This window comes from Corapipo altera, unplaced genomic scaffold (genome assembly GCF_003945725.1).
Source record: "Corapipo altera isolate COAL_440 unplaced genomic scaffold, ASM394572v1 2b, whole genome shotgun sequence".
In the NCBI taxonomy this organism is placed as follows: domain Eukaryota; kingdom Metazoa; phylum Chordata; class Aves; order Passeriformes; family Pipridae; genus Corapipo; species Corapipo altera.
Genome location: NW_020884874.1, coordinates 30,749,182 through 30,775,734, shown reverse-complemented (window position 1 = coordinate 30,775,734; position 26,553 = coordinate 30,749,182). Strand labels below are relative to the sequence as shown.

The 26,553-nt window shown below is 42.0% G+C and overlaps 1 protein-coding gene across 1 annotated transcript in view; it reads left to right on the top strand.

Moving 5' to 3' along the window:
• The first annotated feature begins 599 nt into the window (after positions 1–599).
• Positions 600–26,553, top strand: part of UTRN (utrophin) — a 363,103-nt gene continuing 337,149 nt past the window's right edge. Inside the window, exons 1-2 of the mRNA XM_027631971.1 lie at positions 600–735; positions 1,624–1,781. Of these exons, the coding sequence (XP_027487772.1) occupies positions 1,703–1,781 (79 nt within the window). The 5' untranslated portion in view covers positions 600–735; positions 1,624–1,702. The remainder of the gene's footprint in view (positions 736–1,623; positions 1,782–26,553) is intronic.

The following is a 26,553-nucleotide window of genomic DNA, read 5'->3' as shown; positions in this document are numbered from 1 at the left end:
AACAGCACACGGGACTTATCATTGCCAAGCGACCCCGTGAGCTGAGGCATGGGCACCTGGCCGGTTTCGGGAAAGCTGTTTCCTGCTGTTATGTGCGTATATGTCCAAGTGTGCCTCAAATTTCGTCACGCTCCCTGACTTCGGTGTCCACGGGGAGAAGCGAAACTCCGAGGTGCTGCGCGACCGCGCTGATTTGTGGAGGAAAAGGAGCAGAAGGAGAGGCGGGAGCGCACAGGTGCGGCCGGCAAGGCCATAGAGGAGGAACTAATCAGGCACCACCACCGGGCCCGGCGCTTCCTCGGGCGGTGCCCGAGGAACAGCGGGGCTGCGCCGGCCACCGCCCGCGGGCTCGGGGCGGGGGCGCGGCCGGGACTCGCTCCGCCCCTCCCCTCCCCTCTGCCCCCGCACGGCCCGGCCCCTCCCGCCCCTCGCTGGGAGAAGGGGCCGCGGCCGGGACGGCCCTCCCGCACCCGTGGCGCTGGCCCGGCCAACAAAGGGGGCGCCGGGGCCGAGGGAGGGGCCGCCACTGGGCCGGGCCGGGAGGGGAGGGGAGGGGAGGGGCGGGCCGGGCCGGGCCGGAGAAGGAGGGGGAGGGACGGCAACGACTCGCACAGAAAGTTGTGGGTCCGCCAGCGCAGCGCCGCGGGAGCTACCGCCGCCGGGAGACGGAGTGCGGGGAGGAGCCGGGCTGTGCCGTGGGGGAGCGCAGCCGCCTCCCACCGCCGTGTTCGAGGGGTGAGTGGCGGCGGCGAGTTGCTCTCGGCGGGTGCCCCGGGAGCGGCTGGGCAGCCCCGCGGGGAGGCGACGGCACCGGGAGGGGCGTGGCGGGGAAAGTTTGTTCCCCAGCTCGGGTAGCGGCGGGGGACAGGGGGCAGTGCCCGCGGCGGGCACACCTGCGGGCGAGGCGGGACGGGGCGGCCGCGGGGAGCGGGGGCGAGGGGCGGCCCCACCGCGGAGGTGCCCGAGGGCGGCGGCGGCGCTGCTGCGGCCGCGCACCCCGCGGGGAGGAGGTGCCGGCACGCCCGGCCGGTGCCGGGTCAAAATCCCCGCCGGGGCAGCGGCTCTACCGGGGCGGCCGGGCGGGGGCGGGCGTGCCTGGGGCCGTGTGTGGGGCCTGTCCTGCGGGGCTCGGCTTCCCCCACCCCAGAGAGGGGCTGCGCGGCTTCTCGCACACGTGGCTGTCGCGCCCCGGGCCGGCCGGGGGAGCGCGCCTGCCTGTGTCCCCTTCCCCGCTGGCACACGCCCCGGCCCGGCGGGAACGGAGCTCCCTGGCTTTGCCACCCTCTGGAGCGGGGCCGTTCCGTTCGGTGCCAGGTGGGTGACGGGTGGTGGCGGCGGTGTCCTGCCCCTCTGAGGGTCACGGGGGGGCGCGGCGCGCCCTGATGCCCAAGGGTGACTGAAGCTTGGCTTTCCCGGCTGGGGATTGAACTGGCCGCCTGGGCCATCTCGCTTTTTAAATGCCATAAGGTGACCCACGGCGGGGACACAACGAGTGGCCGATCGGCTGCCCCGCTACGCGTGGCCATGGCCAACAAGCCTCTACCCCTCCCGTCGCACGCGGAGTCACACCTGGCATAGCCCATGGAGTTACCGTGCCTCTCTGCTCCTGGTCATGTGCTGTAGGTGCTGACCCGGGGCCCTCCATGGGAGCCGTCTCCCGTCGGATTTAGGCTCCGCCCGTGGCGTACCCCAGCCCACGAGCATGGCCCGTGTCTCCGACCCGGAGGAAGGACCTGGCGGGGGACACAGCGAGTTCAGCGATATCATTAAGTCGAGATCAGGTAAGCTGTCGAGAGGAGCAGTGTCTTCCTGTTTTTATCTCTGTCCATAGCTTCTGACTTCAGCTTACATTTTTAAACAGCACGTTTGTCCAGCTGTTTTTTTGGGGCATATATTGGTAGTACAATGAATGACTGAAGCTGTTCGTGCAGTTATCCTACTGTTACTTACAAAGTAATAGTAATTGTAGGTCTCTAGGTTTGTGTGTGTTTTTTTTGACAGTATTAGTCAAGTCTATTTGTTTGGGATCCACCTCCTGCATTATAATTACCTCTACTTTTGTAAATAACCATTTGCTTAAAGTGCTCTTATGCAACCTAGTGTTGGCAGCTTTTGTGTTTATTCTCAGACACTGAAAATGGCAACTGTGACCGCAATACTGTACCTCCTAAAAGTGCATTGCAGTAGTACTCATGCAGTAAATTAATGTGCTTCCTCCTTAATGTAAAACAGTTGTCTAAGGCTACTCACTCAGGCATTTCCTCCGCCAAAACATTCATGTAACAGATCTGAAGGTTATTGGAAAAACATGGAGTTTCTTGGTTTTGGTATGTTGGAGTCCCCTGAGGCTCTGATGGATGCTGGGGTGGGTAATGAGGTACCCCCACTTTAGTGACAGGAGAATGGAGGTTTTGGAGGGACAGCTGTATGTTGTTTAAACCTTGGTAGAAGACTGTGCTTCATCCAGAGACTAGATGCTCGCTTACTTAGCCTCCCAGGCTCCCTTTGGTTTCTTAAATGCAAAATGCTTCTGATACCAAAAGACTTTCCTCTGATATCTGAAACCTAGCAGTGTGTTTTTTTAAAATGTTCCATACATAAAAAACTCTAGCTCTTCAGTTGGTCATGATTCGATATGTCAGATTACGTGGGATGCAGATTTGAATCTGGATCCCATTGTTGTTTGAGTAGTTTGTTTCTTAGACCTTCTTTCTGAGGCAGTCTTGCTCTTAACTTCTGGAAGTGCAGTTTATGAAACAGATGCTTGTGGTTTTTCATCTTGAGTTCTCTAGTGGTGTTTTATATTTTCTGCTGTTATTGTGGAACCTCTGGACATAACTTAATTTGATTGTGTGTAGTCAGCATCTCTAAGGGCTTTGAGTTTGAGTATGGCTTGCAGACAGCTTATGCATTTAGGTGTGTAAGTTCTACAGTTTTATAGGACGTATGAGGAAACATGGCTGTATTGGAGGTTTTTCATGAATGAACAAATTGTACAGTAAGTTCTGTTGTTTTGGTTAGAACAGATGATTGTAAATCTCCTGTTAAAACCACTTCAGCTTTCTTCTTGTGTGTTATTGAGAAAATGCTGTATTTTCTAATACAAAGCTAAAAGACTTGAGCATTAGATTAAAAATAGTGATGATTGATCTTACGTAATTCATCTTTTCTAAATATTACACTTTTTTACATCTGGATGTGTGATTTCTTCAAGTAACATGCTGTACTACATAGTTCAGATCTGAACCATTCGCTACAAGTAAACCTGTGGGAGGGATTTTTTAATGAAAGGGCTGAAGTTTCCTGAAGTACAGATAACAGCAAACTAAAGGCTCGTTGTCAGGACTGAGGAGAAAGTATTTTAAGCTGTGCTTTGATTTTTCCTAGGTATCTTGGAAAGGGAATGCTAAATTTGACAATTATTTAAAAAAACAACTAAGTTTTCCTGCTGGGATGATTTATCTGGTATGAAAAGTTCTTCAGTCTAAATGATTTGAAATATGGCACAGGTATTGTCTTCTAACTTACTAATATTTGGGGTAGCTAAGGAGTCTGGCTTTTGAGACTCAAGAGATCAGAAACAAAGAAGTTTTAGGATCTCCACTTTCTTCTGTCATAGAAAATAGACTGTTATTGTGTTTCTTGCTGCTCGTAAGTTCTGCACCTGTGATACGGGAAATTTCTTTAACACTTTGATTAGAGAAAGCATGCAAATATGCATTTAATATTTTCACTCAATAAATAAAATACGAAACCCACTTAAAGTGGGTGAAAAAATCTCTTAAGTGATTTAATATATGATCTAGTGATTTAATGTCATAATACTTTTTTAGTGCTTATTATTCCTATGCATTTTTAAATAAGAACACTGAAAATAGTTGACACTATTCTTGTAAATAAAAGGATGTAGTTGTATGATGTTCTGTGTAAAGATCACTTTCTCTGTGTTCTCCTGAGCAATTGTCTGTCTTTTTCAACATGTTTTTCATCATTTCTTTTGAACAGAAAAGCAAGCTGTCAGAATATCATGGTTATTTAAAAATACTAATATTCTAAAAGTGATATTTAAGACTCATGGCTAAATATTTTTTGTTGTTATAACTTGGAAGAAAATTATAATTTGAAATGCCAGAATCTTTTGAGGTCATGCCTTAACAAAGAGTAGTACTAGTGAAAATGCTTCTAAATATTTGAATACAGGTGTAAATTTCAGTCTTTAGCAGCCTGTCAACTGAATATATTGTCTTTTCTGTAGTCATGGCTGCTTTAGTTATCTTGCTTTGTAAAACTGTGAAGCAATTAGAAAGCCATAAAGGTGGCATTGTCAATATGTGCAGTGTATTGGTTATTGAAAACCTGAGCCTTGATCTAAAGTCACTCTTATGGGACTGCTAAGACACATGAAGTTTTACATTTGCTCAGGGCTGTGTGGTGCCCACCTATGCTTATTTTTATTAGCAGAACAAGCTATGTAATTTTTTCTTACTGACTTGTAATTGGGAAGCTACCAGCATACCATGTGAAGGATGTAGGAGAACTGCAGAAAATCATAATATTTCTATAGAGCAATCAAAATAAATTAACAGTTTCTATTCTAATCAATTAACAGGATTTCTGTTTGTTGCTTATACAAAAAAAGGGCAATATCCTGTGCATCTGACACGGTTTCACAGATGGGGAAGAAGTAATTTTACAAGCACTTGATTTATTCTTTGGGGAGTTCAAACTGAGAGGATGAAGGATAAAACACATCCACTGGGCATTGCTGCATGTTTTTGATTATGTTGGAAATACTTTGTCTTCTAGTAGTCAGAAAGAAAACTTTAAATACATGTGCTATAGTCTGTAGCTGTTACAAGTGATAAATGCTTGATCTTCCAGAGCAGAGATTTTCCCTGCCTGTAGTATCATTTCTGTTACTTGTGATACAAAAAAAAAATTAAGGCATTTTTCTGTTGTCCAATTAGCATTTATTATTTTCTGCTTTGGATGTAGCTCCTGTTTGATTAGGTAGTTTGTTAGCACTGATCTACATGTAGCTACAAGTTATTTTTGAAGATATGTCTTCTGCACTTAGAGTAGAATATGATGGTGACCAAAGCTGCCTGTGAAATAACTTTTGGCTATGGTATTTATAAAGGAAACTGCCTTATGTTTGCAGAAGGACAAACAATCTGCTTCCCTTCTTCCTGCACCAGTGGTGGATGCTGATGGTTACATGATGTTTAGTGAGTAGGATACTTGCTCCTGGATGGTTATGTTAGGTTTATATGTTTATAATTAGTGTTATTTAGTGTTATTAGGCTGTGCTATGCCTGTGTGTCTGTATGATTGCTTGCTATGGAAAAGCAGTTTCCCTTTTTTACTTGCCTGTAGTATGAAGTAATGTTTATGGAGCTGATTTATATCTTTGGAAAGCATCTTGTAAAGATAGGTGAGTTTTTCTCGTTGCAATAGCTTTTGGGAAGGAATGCTGTGGAATGATTACCTTACAGTGGTAAAAACAGTGCTGTCATCACTGTGCTTGAAGAACAGATGAGTCTTTGCTATGATTAATTATGGAAAAAAGGCAAACTTAAAATCGTCATGGTAGCTTGGAATGGTAATATATAATTAAACAGTAAGACGTGACAGGAAAAACATCTCTGGAAGATTATGCCTCTGGTACATTTTTGGATACGAATTCCTGTCTAAATTGAGGGGAACTTAATTCTCCTCATCTACCTTTCATTTTTAATTATATTAAATATATTTGACTGAAAGACTGCTTTGAGAAATTGTAACTTACTTCTGGAGTTTTTGGGCAAGGCTTATTCTGAGAACTGCTGCTGTTGTCTGTCTGACCCCTTGAAGCAACACTTACTTGTCTGGCAGCCCCCTTGCTAAGGGATCTCCCTGTCCCACAGTGCCACATGTTGCCTTTGGAACCAGTTCCTTTGGTTGTGCCTCTCGCTGCCAGATAGCTACAGGCCAAATGTCCTGCTTCTCATTTTCCATTTTGGCTCTGTTGGTGTGAAATTGTCCCGAGTTGTCATAGTTGTAGGCAGACCCTTAGGATTCTGTCAAGTGGGTGAGGAGTTGGTGTAGCCAGATTTTCACTGTGTGAACTCCTCAGGGATGTTTGTGCAGAGTGTGTGGACAAGGGGTTAAAGATGAGCAAGAAAGTTGCTGCTCCTTGTTTCTGCACACTAAAATGACTTTTTTTAAAGACTAAACTGTTCCACTGCTGTAGCCTGGCTCCTTTCTGTCACTTGTATAATTTCCTTTTCTTGGGCTGTTTGGTGGGGACAGATTGGGTGCTGCAATGAAGACAGTTCTAGGGTATTGCCTAGCATTTATAAAATGACATATGTACAAGTACCAGGCTGGTTTCTTCTACTGTCTTGATTGGTAGGTGAAGAAATAACATATGCTGCTTTGTGTGTTTGAAGCACGACTCTGTCTTGGAATAGAAATTGAAGCTTCTCAGGGAGGAAAAGAAAAAAGCAACCCAAAACCCAAACCATAAAAGTAGCCCATTGATTTGTGCCAGGAAATGAGGACATAGCCCTGAACAAGAACTGCTATGTGAGGCACCATGTGTAATGTGGTAAGTGTATCTAAAGAGGTCTGAAAGTTGGTGTGGGGAGAGGCTGCTGCTGAAGTGGAACCCCCCCACTGATGAGGATCCTGTGGAGGAGGGGTGCGCCTAGGTGAGAAGCAGACCAGGGCAATGTGGAGTTCCTGCCTACACCTCTCCCAGTATGTTTTTGAAGCTCTGTCCTTCCATTTCCCCTCAGCCCTCAGGTCTGGGGAAAGAAGGAAGACTGTCATACAGTATCATGAAAATGTTTTCATGTGCAAAGAAATTCTAAAAGCTCACAGCATTGGACAGCTTAGCAAAGAACGAGCTGTGCTGTCTAAACACCTCTCAGTAACTGCTCCTAATTTTGATCATCACCTTGACTATTTCTCCTGGAAGAATCACCTGTCTGTGCTGTGTGTTGGGATTGATTCTTGTGAGCAGGGAAGAGTAGGGAAGTATTCTTATTAAAATCTTTTGAATACGAGTAAGGAATAGGTACATCAGTGTAGGTGTATAAGGAGAAGAGCACTTGGGCTTGAGCTGAACTGTTGTTTCAGGACAGTATAGCTGCTCTGCTGCCAGGTAGCAGCACAGATTGGTGTTCTTGGAGCCTGCATAATGTGTTGCACAATATCCCTCCTTCAAAGGAAAATGCACAATGAGAAGAGCACAGATGTTTTCACTCCTCCTGTGAACTGAGGTGCTCGCAGCATGAAGTTGGGGAGAACTGCATTTATTTGGATGCCTTAATAACAGTCTGCAGAATGAATAACAGAGTTTAAACATCATGAGGTGGGAGGCAGGAGTTGCATTGTCTGACTCCTTATTGTGTTGATGAAAGAATAACTTATAGTGCTCTGTACTTTGTCAGAAGTCTGTTTTATGTCTTTCTCCCTTCCCTGTGTTTTGGGGATGCAGCTGAGTTGTAATTTCAGAAAGTGTCAGTATGTTCTCAAAAGAAAGCTGGGAGTTTTAAAGGTAGCAACAAAAATGACAGGCTAAGGAAATAGAATAGACCTCTGGAATCTGTGGATTTGATAGAAGCAATAGTACAGCTCTGTTGCAAGCTGTAATTTTGGGAATGAGGCAAGAAAGTACTGATTTGTAAATATAGGCAGCTGCAAAGTCAGTGAAACATCTGCTATCAAGAAAGAGTCAAACTGCCATGTATTTATTTATTATTATGATGTCTCTGAAAGGACATCCATGCTGCCTGATACTGCCTTGGAGAGAGTAAAAAGAGAAACTTGAATTATTGGACCACAGTTGGGCTCAGCCCTGAGTAGAGCCCAAAAATACCCCCCACCTGAAATACAAACACTTCTATTTATATTTTGTTGTCACTTATCTGTGGGACCAGCAGATTCGGGCTGATACAGTCACTCTCCCTGCCTCAAAGTGCATATCTAGGTGGGTGGGAGACTGACATGCCTCTGGATTGTGCCTATGGAGACTGGGCCTAGGTTGGGAGCTGGTTGTCAGTGGGGAGGCTGCTGGAAGGCAGCCAGCTGTAACAGAGAGGGTGTGGGCAGTTGTAATTCTTTCAGCTAAGGGCAGGGGTTGAGTTTGGGTGTGTTTTGGGCTGCATCTTGTCTCTGACTGTCTGAACCAGCTCTGGATCGGAGCTGCAGCAATGCAGGGGAGGCTGGTTACGAGTGGGGACATCTACACATCTACAACTGTGGCAGTGACCTTGTGAAGGTTTCTTATGCTCAGAAATATGTTCACTCTTTGATAAGTTGCATTTTTAGGTATTTATTAATCTGTTGAGTGCATGGGACAGATGCATGAAACATGTTGAGATGCTCGAGAGGAATAACTTCAGCATTATACAGCTTAATTGTAGTTTCTCTTGTAAGGAGGCATCTCCTATCCCAGGGAGACATTCTCTAGCAGCCTAGCACGTATTCAGGTGAGTGGATCTCCTGCTGGGTGTGGAAGAAGTGGTGAAGGAAGAGCTGCTGAACCTGTAGCTGGTGGGAGACAGGCTGACTGTGTTTCAGTAAAAGACTAACTTCTCTCTCAAAAACACTGGATGCCTGATGGTAGGAAAGGATTTGGCTACATGATGGAGATTAGATATGTATTCTTAAGGTTATTTTGCTGATCAATATAGGGAATGTACAGCAGTACTTTCCAGTCATGAACTGATAATGAAGTTCCTTTCTGGGCTTCACTGTTTTTTTCCCCTCACCTGATTATAAACCAGGAGGACCCAACATCCAGAAACTGAGAGATTTTATAGAGGAATAAGACAAACACATAAGGACTGGCTAGTCACTGGCTTATGCATTAAGCTGTGGAGAAACATGCACTTAAGCTGTGAAAGAACATACTTTGATGGGTCTATGTAATTCATTCCATAAATAGCTTTTAATTAGTTCCCATGTACTCTATTTTTATTTCCTAGCATCAAATATGGCTTTTGCCCCCTTCTAACCTAGATCATGGCAGAGGACCGAAGGTGAAATATGCTCCTAAAATGTGATGTCAGAAATTATTATTGTGTGATGTGTAAGTTCTGAAATGTTTTTTTGCTATCTTTTTTCATTCTTAATTTACTCATGCTATCCTGGATGAGCAAAGAGCAGCAGTCTGTGCTTGAATAACAAATGGAGGAGATTTATTTGAACATTTTATGGTATCATGTTTGGAATAGAGTGAAGCCTTTTGGTTTCTGTTATTTTAATAGTTATATTATAAAATATGATTTTATTAACAGAAGAGAATAAATAAAGTAGTATTTAAATGCCAACAGACCAAGACCTTTCTATTGCCTCTTTCCAGGCTTTAACTTCTGTTATAGCTTTATAATGAACAACAGCTATGGTCAGCATAAATCATTTCCAGAGAGAGTTCATTTTTTTTTTTCCTGGTTTCTACATGTACATCTTGTTCTTGGATGAGACTTCTTGTGGAAATTCACAGGAACATACTGTGTTAATACCATGCCTCTTTTAACTTCCATGGAACCTTTTCTCAAGAAAGTCTGTTAGTGTCCTTCTGAATTAATTTTGCTCTCTGGGATACTGATGTGTAGTTGTTTCACTCTGAATGCTTTTCCTCTGTGCTCAGGAATTTTTCTCTTCAACCTGTCTGTTGTGCCCAGTTTAGAACTTGTTAGTTTGACTTACTGAGCTTTAAAAAGAAAAAAAAAAATTAGCTTATTTAACACACTGTTCATTTAGAATAGGGTTTACTAAGTTTAATCCTAGAGTTCTTAAAGGTTGCAGTCTGGATGTGAAGTATTTGCTCTGGTCTTTTTACTCAAAAAATACATTTACAAGCTTTATAGTCTGTGCAGAGGAGTAGTCTGTGTGACAGTGTCACTCATACAGTGCCCATGTACTTGCCGGTGAGGGTGCTGTGTTTCTCTGACAGGTTGAGATTGGGAGCATTGAGCTAATTCAGGTCAAAAGGACACTTTTAAACCACCCCCCCAACCACTGTTCTGGTTTCACCAGGCATTTGAGGATTTATTAAAGCAATGAAGCATACTTTTGGAAGATTACATTGCTATGTTGATAGGACAAGTCAAATGTTGACCATTGTATTAATGTGGAAGTAGTTTTATATTCAAGTGCACAATCAGCATGTCCAAAACTGAACTGGAGAAACAGGAGGGAAGAGTTCAAATGAGGTTGTATCCATTGTCACAAATGCCATACCCCTCTGTATTGGTTTATTTCTATTTTGAAGGCTATTGAAACCCAATTAAAGTTCATTATTTGGCCTCTGAATGTTAACAGAAAGCTCCTTGATTACAGGAGAATCATAATTAAAAGAAAAGAGATTGAAAGCACTCTGCTATTAATAATTTTAGTGAAGTGCTTTACAGAGTCTCTGTAGATGTCAGGCTCCTAACAAGTTCTGCACTGCTGCCTCTCCAGACCTGTTTCCCTCTTATTTCCCCCTCCTGGTAAAGTGCAGTGCATAAAACATAGAGGTGAAGAGGTGAAGTTTTTGCAAGAATACTCCAGTGCTAGTAAGAAGGTTCAGGTATATCACACCACTACCAGGAAAAGCTTTTTCTTCTATTTATGGGCTTTGGGAGAACGATTGCAACAGTTTGTGACTTTTTTTCCATGCAGATGCTTTTCTTGTCCTTTCTTATCCAAAGAAAACTAGATCAGTCAAGACTTACGGAGCTGCTGAGATGCAAGGATGGAATGACTGCTGCATCAGCCACAGTGGTGTCTGTTACTTCTCAGTCCCCCAGCAGAGCCTCTTCTTGAATGACATCCCTTCAGAGTTCGGACAAATGCCTTTTTATGTCAAAAAGGTTAATGCACTGTCTGCATCTTTCTTACCCATCCATGTGTGCATGGCAGGAGGGAGCATGAGGACCTGCTATGAAGTCTCAGGACTGACTTCAAGTCTTTAGGTAGACCCTCCTCTGGTCAGGAGAACCCAAATTTTAATTTTTTGTTAAATCTAAAGCAACTGTTTAGAAGGGTTTTCATTTAGGCTGTAATGAAGTGGTTCCTAAAACTTGGGAAACTTGAAGTTAATGAATTCCATGTATACTGTATTTTGTTGTTCATGTTTATTTTAAGAGGGGGAAATAATTTTTGTACTAGATCACCAAGGCTATTTGTCTTTCCAGACCTTTGAGCTAAGAATTTCCTGACGTTGAAACCTTCTTCTCTACCCCTAATCTACTGAAGTGGGTTTTCTGTCACTACATGGTAAATAACTTCCCCTTCTCAGCAGGCAGTGTTAAATATTTCATCATTGGTAAAGGATAATAGTTACTTTGCTTACACAGTGACTAACAGTATTGGGTGTGTTCATCTCCATGAAGAAAACGAAGAGACGGAATATACCTTTTCTGATCTTTCTGATTGAAAACCCTCAACTCTTTGGTTTAAAAGATCAGTTAATTTTGAGCAAGGCACACAGCAGAGTTGTGGTGTAACAGATCTCTGTGTGTTGTAGGATACCATATCTAAAGAAGGGAAGTTGTGTTCACTGAAAGCCTTAAGTAAGGGTGTGGGCAATAGGATGAAAGAACGGTAGCTGGTTTTGTGAAATGGGTTGCTTTAGAGGGGTGATCACCCTTTGATTGCTAGTTTGGGTCTCGTAGCCCCTCTCAGAGAAACAGTGGAATTTAATGCCAGGAGTGCAGTGGGGAAGGTGAGGACCTATGCATGTCTTGAGGCATCAAGTGGGGCAGAGTCTTGGTGGTAACATACCGTTTTCATGTGTCACACAGTATAAATCAAGCAGAATACATTGAACAAACTGGAAGAGCGTGTACTGACTAAAGCAAAGTGTACTGAAGCAAAATCCCTGCTCACCCATCTCCTGTTAGCACTAGTGGTGGTCTACTGTCAGTTGTGAGACTGGGATATTTATAAATCTCACTTTGAACCTCCACGTTACAAACATAAAATGTGATAGCCTACTCTCTGCCTGACTATATGTGCTTGCCCTGATGTGTAGATATAACTGGTTGGAATGGCAGAATTTGTTCTTGAAAGAAGATCCTTTGAAGCATTTAACTGGAAAATGGTGGCATCAGTTTTTTCCATGCAAATGCTTTTGTTGTTCTTTCTTATCCAAAGAAAACTAGATCAGTCAAGACTTACAGAGCTGCTGAGATGCAGGGATGGAATGACTGCTGCATCAATGTGGGATCTTTAGTCAGAGATATCTGTAATAGAAAGGAAAGAAAAGGTTTTGTGGCATGTGCAATCCAGAGATGTGTGTAAAACATAATGGCAACATAGAATAACCAACCAGGCTAATTTAAAGGCAGGGTGACTTTGTACTTGTTTGTGGCATTGATTTTATTATTATTTTTCTTGTCTCTGGGGATGACTTGTGACTGGATTAATAAAATTTAAAAATAGATGTCTGGTTCAATTCCAAGTATGAGGATAATAATTTTTGAATGTGATATGCAATTAAAAATAATTACCCAAAATAAACTAGAAAGCCCTAAACATTGCCTTTTGAAAAACATACTTCTGTTCTTCCCAGAAGTTGCTTTTTTTTGTATGCATGTGTGTGTTCTGTGCTTCCTCTACCTTGTTCAGCTTCATGGTTTTTCTTCCAGCTGAAGGAAGACTGCAGTGATTGACTCAGTGTGTGCTGCAAAGTGTATGGAGGAAGAGCAAAAGAGATGGAGACTCTTTTTTTTGTTTTTTCCTCCTTCCTGCCATACTCCTGGTATGAGGATGGTATGGTATGAGGAAGGGTGGAGGGACAAATGTGGCAGTGCTGGCTCCTGCTGCCTTGGGATGTGTCCTGGTGTGTGGCAGGGCTGTGTATTGACACCTGAGGCCCCCCGTGCTTTTGTTTTTCAGTCGGCATCTCTGTGCTGTAATCAGAATGTAGTTTGAGACAGTCTAAAACTCCAGTGAAACAGGTGGATGATGTTGTTATACTTTTTTTTTTTTTTGCTGTTGAATGCTGTTGCCTCATTGGCTTCATATCCCTGGCCTGGCAGGCATTTGCAGGGAAGGAGAAAAGGAATCCTGAAGGATTTAGCTGCTGCTTTAGATCATCTTCACAGAAGATAATTCCAGTGAAGTCAGGGTTGTTTGCAGAGATACGTCTGTGAATATTTGTACAGAAAAGACTTCTTGGAAAATGAGCTGAGGGCAAAAATTACTGAGGAGAGACTCAAGGGCCTGGTGCTCCCAGAGCAGCTGGGTGGGGGAAGAGCCCTTAGCTATCCAAAAAGGGTCTAGGTGTTCTAAGGCATCTTCCTCTTAAGTTGTCAGAATGGCTGGTTTGTGGCCGCAGTGCCGGAGTGTGTGCTGCGGTGCTGGTGCAGATGGGCTGTGGGGCTGGGGCAGCCGGTTGGCATCTGTCTGTTGTGCGGCACCTGGTTCCTGTGCCAGGCTCTGGACCTCAGTCATTGAGCACAGTGAAAAATGCACATCAAAAGCGGTTACTCTTTCCAAAACATGGAGTGGGGACTGGGGACTTGTGGTAGTACTCATCTTTCCTGCAACTTCCTCTTCGTTAGAGCCCTCATACCAGCTTTTCACTGTTGATATGCCAGTTCAGATTTTCAAAGGGTTCAAACCACTGACCATTTCCTGAGCACCTGACTGCAGTGTAGGACATGATGGGACCTGTTTCTGATGTATTACATGGAGAGAATGCGCACCGGGAAGAGAGTGAGGGACCAGAGAGCATTGAGGATATTTTGTAATAAACCAGGCAAGCCCCAGCACCTTCTGGGGAAGAGAGTGGGTGTTTGTATGTGTTTCTGCATGGGAGAGGTATTGCTCAGTGATCATGTCTGAGGCTGAAGGCCCAAAAAAGGATTTAGTGGAAGATTGAATTTAGAGGTTGGACTCTATGATCTTAGAGGTCTTCTCCAACATAAATTATTCTATGCTTCTGTGAAGCTGACAGTGAGTTGTCAGTACCAAAATGATGCTGAAAGATGCTGGTCTAAGCAGAAGAGGACTTACAGTGAGCCTTGATTTCCCAAGAGAAAGACATTGTAAAGTCATTAATCGAGAGCTAGAGAAAAGGAGCATTGCTTTCCCTTCTCAAAAATAAAGCAACCTCAACAAGACCCTCTGCTGGTATTGGCAACCATCTGGCCACCACCCCTAGCAATGGTTGCAAGGATGTGGTGTTATGCTAAACAGCCATTGTGTTGCAAGGGATGCTGGCCTGTACAGGGACAGTTCTGATACAGTTTTTCTTAACAAAAACCCATCTCAGGAAAAAGAGTGATTTCACTGCTGTAGTTGTTTAACTGAGAGGAGATAATGGTCATGATACTTATGTCAGTGTCCAAGTCCAAATAATTGAAATGCTTAGAAAGGGGGAGAGCTTAGGGCTATATATAGAGAGGAAATAAGTCACCACATAGATAATGATGCACCCTTCTGACAAGAGATTAAAACTGTGTTAGCCTGGAGGAAATACGAGGAATATGTTTGGAGAGCTGTTTCCTTGGTTTACCTAGTGTAAAAGGGGGTGCTGAGCTGTGATGCGGGATGTGTGCAGTACAGTGTGGTAGCTAAGGCTTGATGGTGCTCTGGCATCTGGCATTGAGGTGGCAAGTGTGCTCACAGGGTCATTGTGCAGGTTATCCTGGTCAAATGTCTCCTACCTTTATGATCGATGCATTGGATTCATTTGTATGCTGTAGTTCCATCGTGAAGTGAGTGATGGCATGTTGTGGTTGGCATAATTGAGGTCTTTTTCTAGATTACTTCCTGGGTGAGGTTGCTGTCCTTGGGGCTCCTGAATTCCCACAGGAATCATATGCTATGTGCAACGTGTCAGTAGGTGCAGCTCTGCCCTGTAGAGGTATGCAAGTATGATACTTCTGCTCCAGGGCACTTTCACATTGCAGGAACTCTTGCATCCTGGAGCTACTTTAATGTTTCTCTTACTTGTCAATCACTGGTTCACTTGATGCTACACCTAAATTAGAGGTTATTGGTTTGGGTCACGGATCACTCTAGCATGCAATGCCCACTTCTGAGGTAGTAGTTGGGGTAGAAGAGGAACACGTAATACTTGGTGGATCCCATAGTTTGTGGCTTTATATTTAGCGAACGTATTCGTTGTGTTCTGGGCAAAATATCACTTGTGATGTAGAGGTCTCTTTGCCTGTGAACTGTGCAGGGTGCCTTTTATTCTGAGAACTGGTGTGAAATCAGTGAAGGGCCCCAGAAGCCCTGACCTGTTTTAAGTGTGTCAAATTTGATTTTACTCTGTCTCTTTGCAATACAGTGTCGAAGAGGTTTGGGCTGCTATATTCATCCTTAAAAGATTCAGTGACCTTAGTGTAGCTGATTAAATTTAGTTCCAGGATTAAGTCTGTGGCTGACAGTGAAGTCCTCTCTGAACTAGTCTAGAACTGTTGAATGGTCTTTGGAGGAGATGTGATACACTGCAAAACTTGCCACCGCAGCTGTTTAGGAAAAGTTAATGTTATCTAATGTACTTGCATAGAGGTTCTAGTGTGATTTGACCAGGAAAAAAAATGAAATCTCTAAATTGGCTGCTGATTGTTGCCTTTGAAGCCCTGATGCTTCCTTTCCTCCACAGTGCTTCCCTGCTGCTGTTGGTCAGGAGGAGCTGGGATCAAGCAGAAACCATTAATCAGGTGGTGAAAATGGACTAGTTCTATATAATGTTCAGATAAATTGACTGAAAAATGAAGACTGCTTAAAAATGTTTTACTGATTTATTTATTTTCAATGATAGTTCTCACCACCTTTTGTTACAGCTTCTTATTTTGACCCTGAGTCTCTGGCTTTAACTTATATTTGTCCCCATATAATAAAATTAATGAAAATGTAATGTTCAGTTGAACTCCATTTTGCTACCTGAGGAAAGAAAGAAGGGGTTAAAGAACATGAGTTCTCCTGATACACTGCACTGTTGAAAGATGGTAACGCACCATAGTGATCATCTGAAACAAAGATTTGTGGCTTAGAAAAGTGCAACCTGATTATGAAAGTATTCTGGATAATCTGTGTGGGTATGGGAAGGAGGAGAGAAATTGTGAAATGAATTGGAACTTTAGAGTTGTTTCTTCCAGTTGGAAAAGTCTGTTTTCTTATGAATTTGGGTCCTTATGCTCACTAATCTGACAATTTTTTCCCTTCATACCACAATGCACATAATTGTTTTTCTTCTAGTGATGGAGGGAAGAAGGCATAAGATATTTTGTCTTCCTGGTATTCTCATTTATAGTAACGTTCCTTTCATACTGTTCCAGTACTCAAAAAGAACCTTACCCTGCTATCCTGTTAAAAACCTCTTGTGCTGCCAGAAAAATGTGAAGAGATTGTAGACATTTGAAACTCAACTCTCATCTACAATACAGTGGAAAAAAAGGAAATGATACATTCTTGGCACTCCCAAATTCAGCAGAGCCAAAAGGTTATCAGCTGACAGTAGTTGAATTGTAATTATGATAACTAATGTTACTGGAAGTCTTTAAAAAGCGATTCAATTAATTATGTTTGATCTTGGTGAGAATCTGTGGCTGTGGGTCAGATTTTGATCTGGATCTCTTAGCTGGGAAGCAGTGGGGGGTGTAAGTGGTGGGAAAAGTAATGTGTGTCAATTGTGTGAGATTCGCCTTTTTAACTGCTTTGTATCTGTGTTGTACCATACTTAACAGAGGCTATGTTTTTTCCTTTCTTTTTATTCCTCTCCTTTTTGGATGAATAAATTGAACTCTTACCGTCTGGAATCTGCAAGGTATCATAAAAACCTTTTTGGAAAGTCCGACAAATTGTAAAATCTAATATCTGTGAGAATTGGTGTATGAATTACCCCTTTTGCGTAAGGTGGGTATAGTTAAAAGTGTTATAAAACCTGTTTTGCAGACAGTTATTTTGAGACCTAAATATTGAATTAATGCAAAAAAAATAGAAACAAAAGTGAATTCCTGGTTAAATTACTATTTTTTAGCTAATATATCCCTCAACTATCTTAATCAAAGGGGACAAGATACAGTTTTTATTATATACCTGGAATGCCTTTCTTAATAGTCTTCAGACATTCCCCCTCACCCCCCTCCCCCTCCCAGTCCTGCAGGACTTGGAATGGTGAAAGCAGAACTGAGGAATGGGTGGGTCAGTTTGATCATGTCTTCCAGAGTTATCCAGCTTGTTACAAATAATGTTCTGCTGTTTATTTAAATATCTGTGGCATAAATAGATAACCTGTTGCTCTACCCTTCAAGTGCAAAAGTAGTGCCCTGCACGTTCTGCAAAGTAAGAGCAAGCTGGTTTCATTATGTCTCAATAATGGAGGGTGGTGTATTAATACAAGGTGAGAGGATTTCTTTGCTAGAACCTTACTAAAAGCTGGTTCAATAATTGTAATTTCTTTTTTTAGTAAGTAGAACTAGTTAAATAAGTACTCTCAGCTTTACATAATTTTTAAAGTCCTATTTCAAATATCCTTCTGTAGAATAAACAACTAAATTAAATATGAATAACCACATAGTTAATTTTGAAGATACATTTTAAATTCCTATTCAAGTAAGGGTATATATATGCAAGAGAGGCTAATTTGAAAATTGCATCCTCAAGGAAAACATACTTATCTAATGTAAAGCTAAGTGAAATAATGGTCCAAAATATCACCTTGGCCTTGAGTTCTTGGGTTTTTGATCTCTAAAACGAGAAAATTAGCCTCTTAAAAAGGGATGAATAATGTGAGCAAAACAGAATCTGATCTTATTCCCTCCCCATCATGCCTCCACCCTGACCTTCATGCTTACTTCTGCCTTTAAACTCTTTGTATTTAGTGTAAGCAAGCCGGTTGGTTCCCAAACTTATTTTAGCTCTGAGCTGATGATGTATGTATCTGGTCATCAGCTGCAGAAGATATGTTTGGGTATCTTTAGCCTTGTTTAGCTTCTCTTCTTAGCTGAGATGGTATTTCAGTGTTTTTGTCAGTATCTGAGGGATGTATGAAATATAGGATGGTCACCTTTCTATCCACCCTCTTGCAGCTATTCCTATAGAAACTCATCTTGAAATGATTTTTTCAGGTCTGGCTTTTGGATTACTGGGAAAGAACGTGGAAGCAAGGTAGTCAAAGGGAGCTTTATGCTTCATCTAAAAAGAAAATTTTGGGGTTCCTGCTTTTCTCTAGGCAGGTAAATATCAAGGAACAAAAGTGTCTTGGAGTGACCAAGATTGCTTGCTTTTTTTGTTGTGACTTTTTTTTCCTGTCTTAGTGGAGCTTTGTTGCCTGACCTTGGATTTCCATCCCAGGGCAGAGCATTAGTGCAGTGAACTAAACATGGATGAGGCTGTGTAGCTACAGAAGAGTATGTTCCCTTCTGGCAGTTATTCAAGAGTATCTCTGAATATTTATATGGTGAATTAGCACCATAGTGTAGAGGAGGTTTGGCAGAAAATCTTTCAGGATCTTGCAAGTTGCTGCATGCAAAGTTAGTGGTTTCTTTGCAAAAACACATACTAAAAAAAAAAAACCCCAAAAGGCACATAAAATGTGCTGAGTAAGGATGTTTAGAGAGGAATCTGGCAATGTGTGATTTTTGCAAAGGCATCTTGTTACGGATTGTCATTTATTCAATCAAATCTTTATTTTAAAAACTGCTTATACAGGGGAAAAGCTTTGTACCTTCTCTAATGGATATCGAAATTCAAGTAGTTGTATCTTGTAGACCTTCTTAAAGGTTTTCCTAAATTGCAAGTTGAATTCAGCTTTGATAAATCTATTGGTCTGTTCTGAGTTCTTACTGGCATTCATGTGCTGTAGAGGGAAAGATTCTCATTGTCCAGTGGAGGTGAAATTCTTAATTTCATGGAGAGATTGAAGAGTGCTTACTTCTTTTCCTTAACTTTTCCAAGCTGACTTCTCTTAGAGTGGCCTTGTTCTCCTGTGGCAACCTGCCTGGTTAGAGGGGGAGCTTGTGTTGGAGATAAGAAATAATTCTCTTTGAAGAAGTTTGACAAATTTAGAAGAGCAATAAGGATCGTAAAAGTCACAGCAACAGGGCCGATTTAGAAATAAATTGATTTAGAGCAGCCATGGTGTTACCAAGGAGAATTCTTCAATTGGGTTAGGGTAGAGTAATTCCAGTTTATCACCCACCTCAGCTCCTCCATGCAGGGGTCACACCTGACCCACTGTACCCACTGCAGGATGTGTTGCGGGTAACTCATGGGCACAACAGTGCGCTCCAGGAAATGGCAGCTGTGCTACATAAGGTTGAGGGAGAAATTACTCAAGTGGATCTGTTCAGGTGGGAAAGTAAGGTTAAACTTAACCATCTGTAGGCAATTAAAATTCATGACAGAAGGTCAGGATATTACCCTCTGCCAGTCATTTCTTTATTAACTACACCTATGCAAATATAATGTGGTCTGTTAAAATTTAACCCCAAGACATGACTTCTTGCAAGCTTTCTTGCACATGAGAATTAGTGTTGATGCATAAAAATGGGGAATAAGTGGAAATGCTGAAATGCCTTAGACATCTCTTTCAACTTGGTATAAAAACACAGTGGCTGAAAAAAAGGCAATTTCTACACATATGCAGTATTTAGTAAGCAGTTTTGTCTAACAGGAATTGGGTGATGGAACTGGCTGATAGAAATGGTGTGCTTGTACTGTGTTTAAATACCTGCTAATGAATTTGGATCCACTTTATTATTTAAGAATTCCCTTGATTTCTCGTGTACCTAAGTCTAATCTAAGTACTGTATTTCAGCATACCTAGGTGTGGGTGGTTTGGTTTTTTTGGGTTTTTTTTGTTTTTTTTTAAGGGAGAGTGGTTTTTAGGATGCATAACCAGTTGAAATTTGAAGTGCTAAAGACCTCTATGTTATAGTTTTGGGTCACCATATCACAATGGTAGCTATCAATTTTTAAGGATTTTTTTTTTTCTTTTCAGATGAGGCCTGTTTATATGGCAGAATAGTGGTTTTTTTTCTCTTTGCTCTTAATCAGAAGGGAAAACTGTAAAACTGATGTCATCTTTGCTGTTCTTCAGCTCTATTGATTGTCACAGACTTTGGGCTTGACAGATGCGTGTAACATTTGGGTTATCCATAACTTGGATCTCTGCTTTTCTCAGGGGAAATATCAAGAACATCCACCAAGGTCAGCCTTGATCTTTAGTGCTAAAGCCTAGTCTTCTTTGGGAAAATATACAAATAATAAAAGAAAACAAACAAAAAAACTTACCCTGACCTCCTTGTCCTTTCTGTTTTCTGACTGCGGATGTGGACTGTCTTCAAAATTAAAGGAAGGTAGATCTTTCGAAGATTAGTATATTCCAATAACTCTTTTTTTTATTTGTTTTAACTAGTAGCTGGGTCAGTAGGTATCATCTGTGACCAATTTGAAAGAAAGGCAACACGATTTCTGCTGGCAAAAAAGGCTCAAATAAAATACAGAGTACTAAATACGTTAGTTGGGGATAAGCAAGGTGATGGGACATACCCATTGAAGTTATTGTAAGGGTTGGGAAATGGAGATGAGAGAGTTCCAAAGGGGAAAAAAACCTCCCTGTTTCTGAAAAAAGCGTTTCATGAGTTTCAGCCCTCAGGGAATGACATATTTTAAAAACGGCTCCTGTTCCTACCCTTCTCCCTCATAAAGTGAACGTTAAAGTAAACAGAAATGTAATTACGCTCCTCTAGCTTGGATGTTTCTTCCTGATGTACAAAAGCTCAGCCACAAGGTAATGCTATGGTTTTTAAGTGATGGAACAAGTTGCAATAGAGTTTAGTTTTTGTCATCTTTGTTGTATATGCTTAGATAAGAGAGAAGGAGGTGTATGTAGATGCATACGCCTGTGCACACGTATGTATACATAGACCTGTATCTATTTTCCCCTTCTGGGACTTCCGTTTGGAAATGGTGATATTCCTGAGAAATTATGCAGCCCTTTCAAGTTGAAAATAACTATACAGCGGTGTGTGGATCTGGGCTTGTTAGAAGTGTGTCTTAAATGAGGTGTTTCCATTTGGTTGCTTGGGAGGTTGGTAAATTCTTCCATCACGTGCTAGGGTGAAAATTCTTACAATCTGTGCTGAACTACTCCACACCCCCCTGAGTTGTCCCCACCTAGCAAGGGTGGCTTGGAGGCAGCCAGCAACAAGTGTGTGTGTGCATGCTTGGGAGTGCATCACTGACACAACTGGGCTGCTCTTAGGGGTCGAGTTTACTTCCTTGTCACATGCACACTATGTGGAGGGCTCCTGGGCTTTGGGGGTATAGAAGATGACTGTTGAGAATCTTGAATGATAAGAAGTACTAGAAATATGATGATTGCTAATTTTTTTTAAAAGTATCTGGAATTTGGTATAAGAATTGGTGTATGTTGCCCTGAAGTCTTTTGATTTTTTTGAATGGTAGTGATGATTTTAGGCAACAGTAGTTCTCTAGGTTGTGACTTGAATAATTTTCTGCAGAGTAAAAGAATACCATGTGGACAATATGTATTCTCACATGTTCACTTATTTTTAAAAAGCAATGCCATAACTCAAGGTAAATCTGAGTCATCCAGTGAAAGGTTTATAAGGGAGGAGAGAGATTTTGGACAGAAGTGGCAGACTGAGGACATTTTGCTGCTGAATACTAGCTTCATGTGGTTAGAGACTTAATGTGGTAGATGCAAAGTGCCTCTCAGACAAACAACTAGAGACTTCAGATATCCAGCTTCTCTGGAAACTGCTTCTTTCTTGCTCCCCCTCTGTCCCCAGCCCACCCTCCTTTCCTGGTCAGCTCTGATATCTCAAAAGAAATGCAATCTCAAATGCATCTCTTAACTATTCATGGATGTTGAGTTCAACTGCTCCACATGTTTGGTAAGGTTAACTCCCGAGGGTCGGTCAGTTTCTCCTATATGTGCCGTGTCTGGACGTTGTCATTTGGACTCTGATGTATGTAGATTCACCATGTCCTTCCAACTCTGCTGGAGGGAAGCTGGTAATTGTTCTTGCAATTTGTTCAAGATATGCTAAGACTCTCCTGCTGGTCAGGGTCTGAATTTGGAACTTTGCAGCTATATTTTCCTGTCTTTCTGTGTGTTTGTCATCTGCCTTGTCTGTGTACTTTCTTACTTGTGTATGCAAGTGTGAAAGTTGTGTTTTAAGAGCTTCACTGAATGAGGAGGGATAGTGGTGATTTCATGAACTTGCTGGAAAATTTTAGTTTCACTCTCGGCAAGAGGTCCCCGCCCAACTGGGGAAGCTGTTGCGGTTCTGTGGTGGTGACTGCACCGGGCTTGTTGCTGTGAACTTGGCTTTGTTGAAATAAAAACTTAGCCTTTAGGCATCATGTGTATGGTTTCCCTGTGATTTATACTGTGTTGTGATTTCACCACCATGTGCCCAGTTTTTTAGACAAGAGATAATTACTTGATGATTTTTTTTTCTTAATTTCCTGCATGCATTGTTCATAAATCGTAGTCAAAGATCTGGCAATAACTTGTTAATGCAAACATGAGACACAGTTTTTCTAGTCTGCTTCTGCTTAGCTTCCACTTCATAATGGATTTTGTATACAGACGCAAGGGATGTATATGTGTAGTGATCTATCCCTCCCCCTCCTTCATCTATCAGTTGCAGCTTTTTGCACTGTTACAATACCAGAAAGGGAGGAGAGACTGATTATAGAGGACTAAACTCTGTGCAGCACTTAGTTGGAAGGTACTTGGGTGCTAGAGTGATGCTGTCTAGAAGTTTATTTGATTAAGGGGGTCTCGGCAATGCATGGTTTTGAACCCAGGTTACATTAAAAGACACATGGCTTAATGAAAGATAATTCTAGACAACTTCTGTTCAGGTTGACTGTGCTGGAACACTTTCTGCAGCATTTCTGTGAATGTTGAGGGTGAGAGAAAACTGTTTTGTACTTGCAATGTTTACCAAGCCTTTCTGCCATTATTGTGATGTGTGTTTTTTCTTCTTTTTCTAGGCTGATACACTCTTTGGAGTGGAATTTAATGTCTAATAAATTTTTTACAGATAATGAAGAAAGCCTGTTAAAGCTGGCTGTGATTACAGACTACTGCCAGCATGCTGGAATGGGAACTTGTAGGGTACTGCAAGCTGAAGCAGATAAATAATAAGGAAGTTACCATTTCATAGTAGTATTAGCCATGAAGCTTTGACAGTTTTACCTTCATAAATAATCCTGTCTGAAGCTGTTAAACTTCTGATGTCTACAGGAGTCCTGTATCATTTCTGTAAGTAGTGGGCTGGATTGGAATCACTCACCTTCTCCATTTCTACTCCTGAGCCTTACACTGTTTTGGGATTGCTGCTGCTGCTTGAACCTTCCTGTTCCCAGCAGCCACAGAACCTGACCACGCCTTTTATGCTCCCAAATCATAACAAATCTCTTGGCTCTTCTGTTCTGTTACAGAAGATGGGATTTAGGGGAGGGGAAAAACCTACAAAAAAGCGCTTTGTAATCTACTCATGGTGTCTGTGCTAATTCTTGGGTTTTGAGGGACGGGTGGACTGTAGAATTTGTCTTGGTCGGATGCTGTGGCTCAGAAATGAGACATGAGGAATTCCCTCCTGTCATCACTGTTGCTGTAGCATGGTTTCCCAACAGACTTCCTGGTTTTAGTTTGGAAGTAGGCTGGTGAGACTGGTTTTCTGAAGCAGTGGAAGAAATGGCAAACCAACTGTATCATTAGGAGTGCTTTTGGTGTTTTTGGGCAGAACTGGCTGTTGAGTGCGTGGGAGACGGAGTGGATGGTCATAATAGTGACTGAGAGGAGCTCTAGCTGTTTTTGCAGTAGTCACCACTGTTGTCTAGAGCTGAACAAGAATCCTTGTAATGTTCTACTTCTCTACCAATTAACTGAAATACAGACTTTGAAATGTGTTGGAGCAATTCCTCCCAATTCTTGGGGGAGGCAGCAAGGACTGGAACAGGTCCTAGGTGTTTTTTCAGGCTTGTTTGTCAGATGGAGGTAGCAAAGTTCTGTCTGAGCTGGGCTCAGCCAGAAACCTGGCATTGGGGGTAGTATGAGTCATGGTCTAGCTAGAAGCTGAAATGTGTTTATGGGGACATAAAGCATCTTACTTGTTCCTCCTTTTGTTGTGCCGGTGGGAGAAGTTCAGTGGTTGCACCTGGTCTGGACCCCAGACATGTCTTCTCTGCTGCTTCTCCATCCTAGTTGCCTGATCTTGCATGCAAGAGACGGAACAGGGGACATGCATGATTTATTTACAGTATTGGTAGGGATTTATGCTTGCTTCCCTGGGATTGTACTGGAATGCAATCAACTCGTCTGCCTCACTGATTTTGACCCTCCTGACAGAGGGTCAAAGAAATGATGAACAACTGTATGGCTCAGGGGTAGAACAAGGCAAGGAAGATGAAGGTAATTATGGTGGAATGGAAGGTACAAGATTTAGTGTGACAGCATCTGATGATCACATGGGAGTGAGAAGACTGAAGGAGAACTGTCTTGTGATTTGCTTTGAGAGCTGATTATCTTATTTCTGAATGGTAGTGAGAGTCTTATCATATACAGGAGGAATAACTGAGTATTTGGAGACTAGTGAGGAGGAAGATAGGTGGTGGAAAACAGCAAGGCTGGGGGCAAATATTTGGATGCAAAGGTAGATTTCTAAAAACCACTGGATAATGTAGCTTCTTGACTCTTTGGTCATTTGGCTGCATCTACATTAGAGCTACTTTTCAGTGACCCAGAGTCTCACATGCACTTAGTAGCATAAGTATTCTCAAAGGTAGGCAGTAGTAGGTTACATTTTTAAGCAGCATCACAAACATTTTAATTTCATCTATATGAAGTTCTGTTTCTGAATCTTGCCACCTTTCTCCTCAGCTGCTTTGCTTATCACACAGTCTAAGCTGTAAAGGTCTTTATTGTGGGAATAACCTTTTTTGTAACATGTTTATGGAGATAATACATAATAGGGGTTTGTCTTTTTCTGTGGCTTACCTGAAGTACTTGTGTGATTAGAAAGTGATTTTTTTTAATACAAACTTTGTTATAGGGAGTGATTTTAAAATCAATCAAACAAAAGCATCTCCAAGCAGATTAGAGAAAACAAGTAGAATTAATTTTATGGTCGTGCTACAAAGTGGGGAAAAAACCCCAAACCAAAATAAAGCAGCAGTGGAGTTTTATAATGCTTTATTGATGAAACTGCCTCAAACCAGTCCAGTTAGAGTGAGGAAACTGTGCATAAATAATAGAAAAGCTTATATGACAGTGTAACTGTGGGAATACTACAGTTAGATATTCAGTTATTGGTAATGAAGGCAGTATGATGTTTGGCTGAATATAGGTATTATAGAGAACTGCTCAAATCTAGGGCAAGCTGAAGGCAGAATAACAGAGCCCAGAGGACTGCATGCTTGTGCTTGAGTGAATTGCAACCACCATATGAGCTGTTTGTATTTTGTTGTTCATCTTCTCCCTTATTTATATAGGAGTTTTACCAAACTATAAAGACCTTTTAAAGTACACCTATAGACAAGCTTAATACAACTTGCCTCAGTATTAGCTTTGTGAAGTTGAAGTGGCTCTTGCCTGGGTGTCTTGGCAGGCCTGCAGAGAGGAACAAGGTACGCTTTTCAGTAGCACCTTGTTGCTGCTCGAGAAGGAGAAGTTAAGTAAGTAGGAAAATAGCCCTGTGAGAAAACATATTCAGTGCTTGGTGACAGCAACAAAAGCAAGTAGAGTAGTAGGAAAGACAAGACAAAGTAAGGAACAAACTGGTAAACATGTTTTGCCATTTGGAGCACTTTGCTTTGTGTGCTAGGGAGACTGGGGTTATAAAAGCTCATCTGCTGAATGGAGTCAAGGTCCCAAACACACAGGATGGTGCATGGTGTCTCAATCTCAATATATTCACTTGTTTTCTAAGATACTTACATTATATACTCATGTACTCATTGTAAGTGTAGTCATGATATGCATATTTTTGAAATACATAAAAGCAATGATTGTTTATTTTAACAGAGGAGGGAAGGACACATTCAGAGGGAAAAAAGCAAATTATTAAAGGCTTCAACTTTTAAGTGTGTTTGTGAAAGTAATGTGAAATTTTATTGAGCCTGTTGTAAGACTATTGCAGTAAATATCAGATGGCTTTATAACCAATAGTACAAAATGGAGATGTGGAACAAATAGCAGAAAAGCTGCTGTTCAGACCATGGATGAGACTGTGTGCTTGCTCATACTTAAGTGTAAAGCGTGATGCTTCAGTAAGGTGACCAATAATGTTATTAGTACAGTGTATACATCTGTTTTTAATCCTCAAATTACTTTAAAATCAACTCATACACATATATACTGTTGACATTAAATATTTATGTGGGAATACTGTGCTACACGTGTTGCATCACAGTAATTGTGAAACAGGAGTTGTGTTTTGGGGCTTCTTTTTTCTGGCTTGGGACTGTGTGTGATTTACCAGTCAGCTTTGCACAGAAAAATTTTTTGGAACATACTGTACCTGTGACCTCTATCTCAGCCTTCACATGATTTAAGCTTTAAATCCAGCAAAC